We start from the raw sequence: 15,664 nt of genomic DNA on the forward strand, positions 1-15,664 counted from the left end.
CCTCTACACTCTAACCACTAGGCTACCTGCCGCCTCTACACTCTAACCACTAGACTACCTGCCGCCTCTACGCTCTAACCACTAGACTACCTGCCTCCTCTACACTCTAACCACTAGACTACCTGCCACCTCTACACTCTAACCACTAGACTACCTGCCACCTCTACACTCTAACCACTAGACTACCTGCCGCCTCTACACTCTAACCACTAGACTACCCTGCCACCTCTACACTCTAACCACTAGACTACCTGCCGCCTCTACACTCTAACCACTAGACTACCTGCCGCCTCTACACTCTAACCACTAGACTACCCTGCCACCTCTACACTCTAACCACTAGACTACCTGCCGCCTCTACACTCTAACCACTAGACTACCTGCCGCCTCTACACTCTAACCACTAGACTACCTGCCGCCTCTACACTCTAACCACTAGACTACCTGCCGCCTCTACACTCTAACCACTAGACTACCTGCCGCCTCTACACTCTAACCACTAGACTACCTGCCGCCTCTACACTCTAACCACTAGACTACCTGCCGCCTCTACACTCTAACCACTAGACTACCTGCCACCTCTACACTCTAACCACTAGACTACCTGCCACCTCTACACTCTAACCACTAGACTACCTGCCACCTCTACACTCTAACCACTAGGCTACCTGCCTCCTCTACACTCTAACCACTAGTCTACCTGCCACCTCTACACTCTAACCACTAGACTACCTGCCTCCTCTACACTCTAACCACTAGACTACCTGCCTCCTCTACACTCTAACCACTAGACTACCTGCCGCCTCTACACTCTAACCACTAGACTACCTGCCTCCTCTACACTCTAACCACTAGACTACCTGCCGCCTCTACACTCTAACCACTAGACTACCTGCCGCCTCTACACTCTAACCACTAGACTACCTGCCACCTCTACACTCTAACCACTAGACTACCTGCCGCCTCTACACTCTAACCACTAGACTACCTGCCGCCTCTACACTCTAACCACTAGACTACCTGCCACCTCTACACTCTAACCACTAGACTACCTGCCGCCTCTACACTCTAACCACTAGACTACCCTGCCACCTCTACACTCTAACCACTAGACTACCTGCCGCCTCTACACTCTAACCACTAGACTACCTGCCGCCTCTACACTCTAACCACTAGACTACCCTGCCACCTCTACACTCTAACCACTAGACTACCTGCCGCCTCTACACTCTAACCACTAGACTACCTGCCGCCTCTACACTCTAACCACTAGACTACCTGCCGCCTCTACACTCTAACCACTAGACTACCTGCCGCCTCTACACTCTAACCACTAGACTACCTGCCGCCTCTACACTCTAACCACTAGACTACCTGCCGCCTCTACACTCTAACCACTAGACTACCTGCCGCCTCTACACTCTAACCACTAGACTACCTGCCGCCTCTACACTCTAACCACTAGACTACCTGCCGCCTCTACACTCTAACCACTAGACTACCTGCCACCTCTACACTCTAACCACTAGGCTACCTGCCACCTCTACACTCTAACCACTAGACTACCTGCCGCCTCTACACTCTAACCACTAGACTACCTGCCGCCTCTACACTCTAACCACTAGTCTACCTGCCACCTCTACACTCTAACCACTAGACTACCTGCCACCTCTACACTCTAACCACTAGACTACCTGCCACCTCTACACTCTAACCACTAGGCTACCCTGCCACCTCTACACTCTAACCACTAGACTACCTGCCACCCCTACACTCTAACCACTAGGCTACCTGCCACCTCTACACTCTAACCACTAGACTACCTGCCACCTCTACACTCTAACCACTAGGCTACCCTGCCACCTCTACACTCTAACCACTAGACTACCTGCCACCTCTACACTCTAACCACTAGACTACCTGCCACCTCTACACTCTAACCACTAGACTACCTGCCACCTCTACACTCTAACCACTAGACTACCTGCCACCTCTACACTCTAACCACTAGGCTACCCTGCCACCTCTACACTCTAACCACTAGACTACCTGCCACCCCTACACTCTAACCACTAGGCTACCTGCCACCTCTACACTCTAACCACTAGACTACCTGCCACCTCTACACTCTAACCACTAGACTACCTGCCACCTCTACACTCTAACCACTAGACTACCTGCCACCTCTACACTCTAACCACTAGACTACCTGCCACCTCTACACTCTAACCACTAGACTACCTGCCACCTCTACACTCTAACCACTAGACTACCTGCCACCTCTACACTCTAACCACTAGACTACCTGCCACCTCTACACTCTAACCACTAGACTACCTGCCACCTCTACACTCTAACCACTAGACTACCTGCCACCTCTACACTCTAACCACTAGACTACCTGCCACCTCTACACTCTAACCACTAGACTACCTGCCACCTCTACACTCTAACCACTAGACTACCTGCCACCTCTACACTCTAACCACTAGACTACCTGCCACCTCTACACTCTAACCACTAGACTACCTGCCACCTCTACACTCTAACCACTAGACTACCTGCCACCTCTACACTCTAACCACTAGGCTACCTGCCACCTCTACACTCTAACCACTAGACTACCTGCCGCCTCTACACTCTAACCACTAGACTACCTGCCGCCTCTACACTCTAACCACTAGTCTACCTGCCACCTCTACACTCTAACCACTAGACTACCTGCCACCTCTACACTCTAACCACTAGACTACCTGCCACCTCTACACTCTAACCACTAGGCTACCCTGCCACCTCTACACTCTAACCACTAGACTACCTGCCACCCCTACACTCTAACCACTAGGCTACCTGCCACCTCTACACTCTAACCACTAGACTACCTGCCACCTCTACACTCTAACCACTAGGCTACCCTGCCACCTCTACACTCTAACCACTAGACTACCTGCCACCTCTACACTCTAACCACTAGACTACCTGCCGCCTCTACACTCTAACCACTAGACTACCTGCCGCCTCTACACTCTAACCACTAGACTACCTGCCGCCTCTACACTCTAACCACTAGACTACCTGCCACCTCTACACTCTAACCACTAGACTACCTGCCACCTCTACACTCTAACCACTAGGCTACCCTGCCACCTCTACACTCTAACCACTAGACTACCTGCCACCCCTACACTCTAACCACTAGGCTACCTGCCACCTCTACACTCTAACCACTAGACTACCTGCCACCTCTACACTCTAACCACTAGGCTACCTGCCACCTCTACACTCTAACCACTAGACTACCTGCCACCTCTACACTCTAACCACTAGACTACCTGCCACCTCTACACTCTAACCACTAGACTACCTGCCGCCTCTACACTCTAACCACTAGACTACCTGCCACCTCTACACTCTAACCACTAGACTACCTGCCGCCTCTACACTCTAACCACTAGACTACCTGCCGCCTCTACACTCTAACCACTAGACTACCTGCCACCTCTACACTCTAACCACTAGGCTACCTGCCGCCTCTACTCTCTAACCACTAGACTACCTGCCGCCTCTACACTCTAACCACTAGTCTACCTGCCACCTCTACACTCTAACCACTAGACTACCTGCCGCCTCTACACTCTAACCACTAGACTACCTGCCACCTCTACACTCTAACCACTAGACTACCTGCCACCTCTACACTCTAACCACTAGACTACCTGCCGCCTCTACACTCTAACCACTAGACTACCTGCCGCCTCTACTCTCTAACCACTAGACTACCTGCCACCTCTACACTCTAACCACTAGACTACCCTGCCACCCCTTTTCTTAGTTCCCCTTGCTTTTGTATATATATATTTTTATATAGAACAGTGAAAGACTGGTGGGAAAGTTCGGCAGGGAGGGGAGCGGGTGTGTTAGAATAACAGTGGGACTTAATCAAACCCACGCTCACACAGGCAGATACATTCTGTTGGCAGTGGATTAGACCTCCCCAGGATACTGACCTGTGTTTCTCTGGGAAGATAGAGTTTTGAGGGCCTGTGTCAGGGAGGAGCAGGACAACAGTGTTTTTCTCTTTTTCAATAAACTATAGTTAAGAGCCCAGAGCGGTTCCTGGTCAAGTCAAGAATAAGTCCTGGCCTGGCCCTCAACTATAAAGTACTTTAAAAAGGCAGCAAGAAATGTCACAAATGGGGAACCTAAAAGTAATGTTGTAGACAGAATAGGTACGCCAACTAAATGTATAGAGATCCTATTAAAAGACGAAGCTAGGTCATGAACCCTAAAAGATGGCTGTTACTAGGTTACCCCATGTCCATTCCAGTGTTCCTATATCTTTTTCTATGAGGAGACACAGAAGAATAGAGAATACTGTAGAACTTAAGTGTAACGGGATTCTTCTGTTGAAGGAGAGGCGGACCAAAACGCAGCGTGGTTATTTAGATACATCTTTAATAAAGATGAAAATAGAACAATATACAAAAACGTGAAAAACCGAAAACAGCCCTATCTGGTGTAACAAACACAAAGACAGGAACAATCACCCAACAAACCCCAACACCAAACAGGCTACCTAAATATGGTTCCCAATCAGAGACAATTACTAACACCTGCCTCTGATTGAGAACCATATCAGGCCAAACATAGAAACAGACAAACTAGACACACAACATAGAATGCCCACTCAGATCACACCCTGACCAAACAAAACATAGAAACATACAAAGCAAACTATGGTCAGGGTGTGACATTAAGGCTGTGGTTTGGTTGGTCGCAAGACACTTCTTCTCTCAACATGCGTTTGTTGTTTGTTGTAACGAGGAGACCAAGGCGCAGCGTGATGAGAATAATTTCCTCTTTGTTAAAGGAAGACCACTGAAACAAACTAACAAAACGACTGAGACGCTATAACCACTGGTGCTGACACAGGCAACTTTACATAGACACTAACCCACAAAATACCCAAGGAATATGGAATATGGTCCCCAATCAGAGACAACGATAAACAGCTGCCTCTGATTGAGAACCAATCTAGGCAACCATAGACATATAAACCCCTAGACTAGATACCCCTAGACATATATAAACCCCTAGACACATATAAACCCCTAGACTAGAAAACCCCTAGACATATATAAACCCCTAGACACATATAAACCCCTAGACTAGAAAACCCCTTAGACACATATAATTTTTTTTTTTTTATTTGACCTTTATTTAACCAGGCAAGTCAGTTAAGAACAAATTCTTATTTTCAATGACGGCCTGGGAACAGTGCTGCCTGTTCAGGGGCAGAACGACAGATTTGTACCTTGTCAGCTCGGGGGTTTGAACTCGCAACCTTCCGGTTACTAGTCCAACGCTCTAACCACTAGGCTACCCTGCCGCCCCAAAACACTAGACATATATAAACCCCTAGACTAGAAAACCCCTAGACATATATAAACCCCTAGACATATATATAAACCCCTAGACACATATAAACACTAGACATATATAAACCCCTAGACATATATAAACCCCTAGACATATATAAACCCCTAGACATATATAAACCCCTAGACATATATAAACCCCTAGACATATATAAACCCCTAGACTAGAAAACCCCTAGACATATATAAACCCCTAAACATATATAAACCCCTAGACATATATAAACCCCTAAACATATATAAACCCCTAGACATATATAAACCCCTAGACATATATAAACCCCTAGACATATATAAACCCCTAGACATATATAAACCCCTAGACATATATAAACCCCCTAGACATATATAAACCCCTAGACATATATAAACCCCTAGACATATATAAACCCCTAGACTAGAAAACCCCTAGACATATATAAACCACTAGACTAGAAAACCCCTAGACATATATAAACCCCTAGACATATATAAACCCCTAGACATATATAAACCCCTAGACATATATAAACCCCTAGACATATATAAACCCCCTAGACATATATAAACCCCTAGACATATATAAACCTCTAGACATATATAAACCCCTAGACTAGAAAACCCCTAGACGTATATAAACCACTAGACTAGAAAACCACTAGACATATATAAACCCCTAGACATATATAAACCCCTAGACATATATAAACCCCTAGACATATATAAACCCCTAGACATATATAAACCCCTAGACATATATAAACCACTAGACATATATAAACCCCTAGACATATATAAACCCCTAGACTAGAAAACCCCTAGACATACAGTGCCTTGCGAAAGTATTCGGCCCCCTTGAACTTTGCGACCTTTTGCCACATTTCAGGCTTCAAACATAAAGATATAAAACTGTATTTTTTTGTGAAGAATCAACAACAAGTGGGACACAATCATGAAGTGGAACGACATTTATTGGATATTTCAAACTTTTTTAACAAATCAAAAACTGAAAAAATTGGGCGTGCAAAATTATTCAGCCCCTTTACTTTCAGTGCAGCAAACTCTCTCCAGAAGTTCAGTGAGGATCTCTGAATGATCCAATGTTGACCTAAATGACTAATGATGATAAATACAATCCACCTGTGTGTAATCAAGTCTCCGTATAAATGCACCTGCACTGTGATAGTCTCAGAGGTCCGTTAAAAGCGCAGAGAGCATCATGAAGAACAAGGAACACACCAGGCAGGTCCGAGATACTGTTGTGAAGAAGTTTAAAGCCGGATTTGGATACAAAAAGATTTCCCAAGCTTTAAACATCCCAAGGAGCACTGTGCAAGCGATAATATTGAAATGGAAGGAGTATCAGACCACTGCAAATCTACCAAGACCTGGCCGTCCCTCTAAACTTTCAGCTCAAACAAGGAGAAGACTGATCAGAGATGCAGCCAAGAGGCCCATGATCACTCTGGATGAACTGCAGAGATCTACAGCTGAGCTGGGAGACTCTGTCCATAGGACAACAATCAGTCGTATATTGCACAAATCTGGCCTTTATGGAAGAGTGGCAAGAAGAAAGCCATTTCTTAAAGATATCCATAAAAAGTGTTGTTTAAAGTTTGCCACAAGCCACCTGGGAGACACACCAAACATGTGGAAGAAGGTGCTCTGGTCAGATGAAACCAAAATTGAACTTTTTGGCAACAATGCAAAACGTTATGTTTGGCGTAAAAGCAACACAGCTGAACACACCATCCCCACTGTCAAACATGGTGGTGGCAGCATCATGGTTTGGGCCTGCTTTTCTTCAGCAGGGACAGGGAAGATGGTTAAAATTGATGGGAAGATGGATGGAGCCAAATACAGGACCATTCTGGAAGAAAACCTGATGGAGTCTGCAAAAGACCTGAGACTGGGACGGAGATTTGTCTTCCAACAAGACAATGATCCAAAACATAAAGCCAAATCTACAATGGAATGGTTCAAAAATAAACATATCCAGGTGTTAGAATGGCCAAGTCAAAGTCCAGACCTGAATCCAATTGAGAATCTGTGGAAAGAACTGAAAACTGCTGTTCACAAATGCTCTCCATCCAACCTCACTGAGCTCGAGCTGTTTTGCAAGGAGGAATGGGAAAAAATGTCAGTCTCTCGATGTGCAAAACTGATAGAGACATACCCCAAGCGACTTACAGCTGTAATCGCAGCAAAAGGTGGCGCTACAAAGTATTAACTTAAGGGGGCTGAATAATTTTGCACGCCCAATTTTTCAGTTTTTGATTTGTTAAAAAAGTTTGAAATATCCAATAAATGTCGTTCCACTTCATGATTGTGTCCCACTTGTTGTTGATTCTTCACAAAAAAATACAGTTTTATATCTTTATGTTTGAAGCCTGAAATGTGGCAAAAGGTCGCAAAGTTCAAGGGGGCCGAATACTTTCGCAAGGCACTGTATATAAACCCCTAGACATATATAAACCCCTAGAATAGAAAACCCCTAGACATATATAAACCCCTAGACATATATAAACCCCTAGACAATTCAAAAAACCAAACACACCACCCTTGTCACACCCTGACCTAACCAAATAATAAAGAAAACAAAGATAACTAAGGTCAGGGCATGACAAAATTATGACAACATGATGACAACATGAAGACAACATGGTGACAACATGATGACAACATGAAGACAACATGGTGATAACATGGTGACAACATGATGACAACATGGTGACAACATGATGACAACATGATGACAACATGAAGACAACATGATGACAACATGATGACAACATGAAGACAACATCGTGACAACATGATGACAACATGGTGACAACATGAAGACAACATGGTGACAACATGATGACAACATGGTGACAACATGGTGACAACATGATGACAACATGATGACAACATGGTGACAACATGGTGACAACATGGTGACAACATGATGACAACATGGTGACAACATGGTGACAACATGATGACAACATGAAGACAACATGATGACAACATGATGACAACATGGTGACAACATGATGACAACATGATGACAACATGAAGACAACATGATGACAACATGATGACAACATGAAGACAACATCGTGACAACATGATGACAACATGGTGACAACATGAAGACAACATGGTGACAACATGATGACAACATGGTGACAACATGATGACAACATGATGACAACATGAAGACAACATGATGACAACATGGTGACAACATGATGACAACATGATGACAACATGATGACAACATGGTGACAACATGGTGACAACATGATGACAACATGATGACAACATGATGACAACATGGTGACAACATGGTGACAACATGAAGACAACATGAAGACAACATGATGACAACATGATGACAACATGATGACAACATGGTGACAACATGATGACAACATGAAGACAACATGATGACAACATGATGACAACATGATGACAACATGATGACAACATGGTGACAACATGATGACAACATGAAGACAACATGATGACAACATGATGACAACATGGTGACAACATGACAACATGATGACAACATGGTGACAACATGATGACAACATGATGACAACATGATGACAACATGGTGACAACATGAAGACAACATGAAGACAACATGAAGACAACATGAAGACAACATGGTGACAACATGGTGACAACATGATGACAACATGATGACAACATGAAGACAACATGAAGACAACATGATGACAACATGATGACAACATGATGACAACATGAAGACAACATGATGACAACATGAAGACAACATGAAGACAACATGAAGACAACATGATGCGGCTACGTTGTTCTTTACTGTACTCTTTCTGACCAGTTGTTAACATCTTTCTTTCACAACATATTTTTTTTATAAAGGTTGTAGTGCATTCTGCATCATAACATTAAACTCATATCTAATATTTGGTCTCAAATTGACTCCAAGGTACTGACGTGTTTGTGTAATTTAACTATTTTCTTAACTCTGATAAGACCATGATATAGTGACTGTATTAACCAGTGCATTTTAACCCATTCTAACAGTCTGCACTTTATGTTTCTGTTCAGAAGTAAGGTTAACGTGTTCTTTAAGCCTAGTCCGAAGAGAAAGAAAAAAACATGCTCAATGGAAATTCTCCAGGACTAAACTGAATCTGTGTCCAACTGTTCCTTTATACAGTCCAATATGTCCCCGCTGATAGGACATGCATGGCTGTACAACAAACACTGTATCTGAAAGATTATGATCCTGACAAGCTGTTCAATGTTTTGTTCGCTAGATTGGTACTATAACTAACCACTCTCTACCTCTCTCCCATCTGTCTCCCTCCACTGTCTCCCTCCCTCTCTCTCTCCACTGTCTCTATCCCTCTCTCCCTCCACTGTCTCTATCCCTCTTTCCCTCCACTGTCTCCATCCCTCTCTCCCTCCACTGTCTCCATCCCTCTCTCCCTCCACTGTCTCTATCCCTCTCTCCCTCCCTCCATCCCTCTCTCTCTCCACTGTCTCCATCCCTCTCTCCCTCCACTGTCTCTATCCCTCTCTCCCTCCACTGTCTCCATCCCTCTCTCCCTCCACTGTCTCCATCCCTCTCTCCCTCCACTGTCTCTATCCCTCTCTCCCTCCACTGTCTCTATCCCTCTCCCTCCCTCCATCCCTCTCTCTCTCCACTGTCTCCATCCCTCTCTCCCTCCACTGTCTCTATCTCTCTCTCCCTCCACTGTCTCCATCCCTCTCTCCCTCCACTGTCTCCATCCCTCTCTCCCTCCACTGTCTCTATCCCTCTCTCCCTCCCTCCATCCCTCTCTCTCTCCACTGTCTCCATCCCTCTCTCCCTCCACTGTCTCTATCCCTCTCTCCCTCCACTGTCTCCATCCCTCTCTCCCTCCACTGTCTCCATCCCTCTCTCCCTCCACTGTCTCTATCCCTCTCTCCCTCCACTGTCTCCATCCATCTCTCCCTCCACTGTCTCCATCCCTCTCTCCCTCCACTGTCTCCATCCCTCTCTCCCTCCACTGTCTACCTCCCTCCACTGTCTCCATCCCTCTCTCACTCCACTGTCTCCCTCCCTCTCTCCCTCCACTTTCTACCTCTACTATCCCCTCTCTCTACTATCTCCCTCCACTCCATCATCTCTCTCTCTCACTCCACTATCTCTCCCCTCTCTCTCTCTCTCTCTACTCTCTCACTCCACTCCCTCCCTCCCGCTACTCTCTCTCTCTCTCTCTCTCTCTCTCTCTCCACTCTCTCTCTCCTCTCTCTCTCTCTCCTCTCTCTCTCTCCACTCTCTCTTTCTCCCTCCACTCTCTTTCTCCAATATCGCTCTCCCTTTCTCTCTCCACTCTCTATCTTTTGCCACTCTCTCTCTTTCTCTCCCTCCACTCTCTCTCTCTCCCTCCACTCTCCCTCTCACTCCACTCTCTCCTCTCTCGCTCTCACTCCACCTTCTCTCTCTCTCCACTCTCTCTCATTCTACTCTCTCTTTCTCTCACTCCACTCTTGCTCTCTACTCCATCCTCCATTCTCTCCATCCCTCCGCTGTCTTCATCTATAGAAGTCAACAAAGGAAGACACATCTTATTCCCCCGTGAGCAACAAGGAGGGTGACGAAAAAAATGGCAGCAGCTACGTTGCCTTGACTCCCGTTATTGACAAGTCTTGAGGAGGGAATGGGAAAAGGTTTATGGAGAGACAGATGTAGGATCTTAATATGAACCAGTTTGCTACAGCAGTAAAATAATCCTGCTGCAACAGGAAATGTGAATTATGTGGATTATAATTAATGGACATTTTTGTAGGGTTTTTAAAAGTCAAAAAGACTGCAAGTTTGCAATTCTCAGAAACAAAAGAGTGATCAAATTACGATCCTACATCTGTATATCATATATATCAGTGTGAGTTGCTGTTCAGGGCTGGATCGTTGTAAATCATTGTGGCACTAGTTAGACTACTTTGATCTGTCTCCGTTTTTTTGTTTCGTTACTTTGTTTATTTGGATCTGGTTCAACCCACAAAACGGGGCTAATCTTCCCGAAGTCCCTGTTAACCCACAAAATGGGGCTAATCTTCCCGAAGTCCCTGTTAACCCACAAAACGGGGCTAATCTTCCCGAAGTCCCTGTTAACCCACAAAACAGGGCTAATCTTCCCGAAGTCCCAGTTAACCCACAAAACGGGGCTTTTCTTCCCGAAGTCCCTGTTAACCCACAAAACAGGGCTAATCTTCCCGAAGTCCCTGTTAACCCACAAAATGGGGCTAATCTTCCCGAAGTCCCTGTTAACCCACAAAATGGGGCTAATCTTCCAGAAGTCCCTGTTAACCCACAAAACGGGGCTTTTCTTCCCAATGTCCCTGTTAACCCACAAAATGGGGCTAATCTTCCCGAAGTCCCTGTTAACCCACAAAACGGGGCTTTTCTTCCCGAAGTCCCTGTTAACCCACAAAACGGGGCTAATCTTCCCGAAGTCCCTGTTAACCCACAAAACGGGGCTAATCTTCCCGAAGTCCCTGTTAACCCACAAAACGGGGCTAATCTTCCAGAAGTCCCTGTTAACCCACAAAACGGGGCTAATCTTCCCGAAGTCCCTGTTAACCCACAAAATGGGGCTAATCTTCCCGAAGTCCCTGTTAACCCACAAAACGGGGCTAATCTTCCCGAAGTCCCTGTTAACCCACAAAACGGGGCTAATCTTCCCGAAGTCCCTGTTAACCCACAAAACAGGGCTAATCTTCCCGAAGTCCCTGTTAACCCACAAAACGGGGCTAATCTTCCCGAAGTCCCTGTTAACCCACAAAATGGGGCTAATCTTCCAGAAGTGTTGACATACAGTACATGGCCAATTTGACCAGCTGTTTCAAACATTCTATAAAATATAAACTGTTTGATACCTGTTATTCAACATTTTGTAAAAACAAAAGGCTTTATAAATACATTTGATTGATTGATTGATTGATTGATTGATTGACAGATCTAATGCAGTTCCACCCCCGACACCCTCAAAACAACTGCTATTAGGATGTTGCCTAAAGTGGAGCTGATTGAATTGAACCCTTAATCTGTATCTGGGAAACCACCCCTGGGTGTGTGTCCTAAAGATGTGCCCTAAAGATGTGCCCTAAAGATGTGTCCTTAAAATGTGTCCTAAAGATGTGTCCTTAAAATGTGTCCTAAAGATGTGCCCTAAAGATGTGTCCTAAAGATGTGTCCTAAAGATGTGCCCTAAAGATGTGTCCTAAAGATGTGTCCTTAAGACGTGTGTACATTATTCAGGTATCATTCCATTCTCAGGGGCACTATGCTAGAAACTACACACCTTGTGCATCACGAGATGGCTTCAAAAGTGATTATTATTATAAAACCGTAACGTGTCAAAGAAGGTCAAGGAAGTGGTGAGATGCTCTACTGACCAACGAAGGCTAAATATTTAATGTAATGAGTGTGTCTTCTTAATGAATTTGGATTCATATTAAAACTAACAACAAAAAAATATATATTTGTAACATTAGCTATAATCGTTAAATTTCTACGTATTTTATTTGTTCATGCACTGTTTAAATTTATTTTCAAACTTAGTTGATTGGTTGAATATGTTCAAATTAGTGAACAAAAATGCCATCTGACTATGTTTATGTTATTGAACATATCCACAATACCATCCATACCTAGTTCATGGATCACCTTCACTTTGAACTTGCATGTGGTGACATTTTGCAAGTGAGCATTTTTAAGTGTTACTTATCTGATATTCCAAATGTGACATCTGCCTACATTCCTTAGGTGAGACGTCTGTGCCCCAGTTGGTACATTCATTAGGTGAGACTCCTGTGCCCCAGTTGGTACATTCATTAGGTGAGACTCCTGTGCCCCAGTTGGTACATTCATTAGGTGAGACTCCTGTGCCCAGTTGGTACATTCATTAGGTGAGAATCCTGTGCCCAGTTGGTACATTCATTAGGTGAGACTCCTGTGCCCAGTTGGTACATTCATTAGTTGAGACTCCTGTGCCCAGTTGGTACATTCATTAGGTGAGACTCCTGTGCCCAGTTGGTACATTCATTAGGTGAGACTCCTGTGCCCAGTTGGTACATTCATTAGGTGAGACTCCTGTGCCCAGTTGGTCTGTATTGGGCAGATCTATTGAAAAAATAGCACATCATTGGCTTATTGCTGCCATTGTGAACGAGCCAACAGACCTATGGCGCTCTGTATACTGCGTAAAACAAGGACAGGTTTTTTTGACTGAATTGTTTCTGAGGCTTTTTGACACGTGAGACAATTCTCCTGTGCCCTATAGTGGGGGGGGGGGGGGGGGGGGGGGTGCTTCTTGTCTGAAACAAACAAATAAAGGCAATGTATATGTGTAATTTGAAGATCAGATCCCTTTAGAATGTATTTACAGAATAGTGTTTTTGTTTTTACTAATAGAATAGAGTGCGTACTAATGTGAATTTCTGTTATACAGGGAAGTCCATATGTCGTCGTGTTTTTTTGGTTGATATTTTTTGACAGAAAAAAATGGACTGAAACGTTTAACTCATGTATCAGGTTCTGAATGATCTAAATGTATTATCATCACTATATTATCTCTACATTATCTCTGCATTACCATAGCTGCTGACGAAACCATAACTTCAGGTTTTGATGCAAGGTTGTCTTCCTAATGGCAAACATTTTGGGATCAAAGATAAACATTTAAATCGTATACCAAACTACTGGAATTGTAGACATTTTGCAGTGATGTTAAAAGCCAAATTGTGTATTGCTTTGTATTGTGAGACATTAATAGGAGCACATTAGCAGACTGTCTCTCTAGAAAATGTATTGAGAGAAAGGGCTCCTTGGATATCTAGATATGTTTATTTTCTATGGCATCTCCTAATGACACTATATACATTTGTGTTATGTCTATAATAGCCTTTGTGCAACTGCTTAACTGCTGTAGTTCTATGGCGTAGTAATGCTTGGTTAATTGTTGAAATTGAAGATTCTACAGGACTTGCTTGAATGATTATTGTACCGTAATGACTGTCTGAACGTAGCCGGAGTGCCAATGTGTTTGTGTTCTTGCCTAGCAAAAAAAAAAAAAAATGACAATGACAACGAGTGACAAGGAGTTGGCATGGTAGCGCCAACAAACATGGCAATCAGGCTAGTCTGACACCTCAATGTTGAAATCAACGCGTCAGATCCCATTTCAGTGCTTAACTATTGATGCATTACTTTGTAACCCAGCTGACTGTTCGTATTAATATGATATGCCAAACAAAAGTAGCTGAACTTTTGCTTTGTTAGATGACTTGTTGTGAATTTATTAGATACTGTTTGACTTGTTACTCACTTGTTTATGAGATGCCATGCACTTAAGTACTCAGTATTAGTTATTCTTGTTAAAAAAAAATAGAAAAGCAGCAATAGAAATGTATAATTTGAAAAATGAGTAAATGTTAGCGTTTTCTTCTCTATTATAAGTCTAATCAGTCATTTCACATTTTGATGTTAATTTGTCTTTGGCCTCTGTATTTACTCTGTAGCAACCATGTGCCTTGGTCTGTAATGGAATTACAGAACATTGAATGAAGAGGGCCTCATTCACAGGAGGTTGGTGGCACCTTAATTGGTGAGGACAGGCTCCAGGTAATGACTGGAGCGGAATCCGTGGAATGGTATCAAATATATCAAACACGTGGTTTCCGTGGTTTCCATGTGTCTGATGCCATTCCATTTTGCTCCGTTCTGGCCATTATTATGAGCCGTGCTCCCCTCAGCAGCCTCCGCTGGTTTAAGTTCACTGTCAGACTCTATGGTGCATTTTGTAAAACAGTCATTAGAAACAGGACAAAATTGGGATACGACAACTATCAGGAGAATTGCATAGGTAAATTATACACCATAAAATCAAAACCATTCTACATGTACAGCCATAGACATCAGTGTACACACACAGCACTACTTGTTTTGTGCTTGAGCACCATAGTAATTAAAACGACTTTCCTCAATCCCAAAGTCCTGTTTCCTGTAATCCAGCTGAATGCTTTTCATTGCAGCAGTCAAACATAATCTTTATATTTATCATAGTTATCTTTATTTTTTTGGAAAGTAAAAACTGCAAAAAAAAGTTACAATATTTTTTGTTTGTAAAAAAATAAAAATGTTAAACTTATTGACAGTTATATAAAAGCAACCGTTTTGATTGGTTTGTCATTCTTCGGTTTTCTATTGTTATCAGTCA

General features: G+C 43.8%; 1 protein-coding gene across 1 annotated transcript in view; it reads left to right on the forward strand.

Moving 5' to 3' along the window:
- scarb2b (scavenger receptor class B, member 2b) overlaps positions 1–14,905 on the forward strand; it is a 65,033-nt gene extending 50,128 nt beyond the window's left edge. The window contains exon 12 of the mRNA XM_036936807.2: positions 10,990–14,905. Coding sequence (XP_036792702.1) covers positions 10,990–11,097 — 108 coding nt within the window. The 3' untranslated portion in view covers positions 11,098–14,905. The remainder of the gene's footprint in view (positions 1–10,989) is intronic.
- The last annotated feature ends 759 nt before the right edge of the window (positions 14,906–15,664 follow it).

Source organism: Oncorhynchus mykiss, chromosome 12, assembly GCF_057628025.1.
Source record: "Oncorhynchus mykiss isolate SJ-2025 chromosome 12, ASM5762802v1, whole genome shotgun sequence".
Lineage (NCBI taxonomy): Eukaryota > Metazoa > Chordata > Actinopteri > Salmoniformes > Salmonidae > Oncorhynchus > Oncorhynchus mykiss.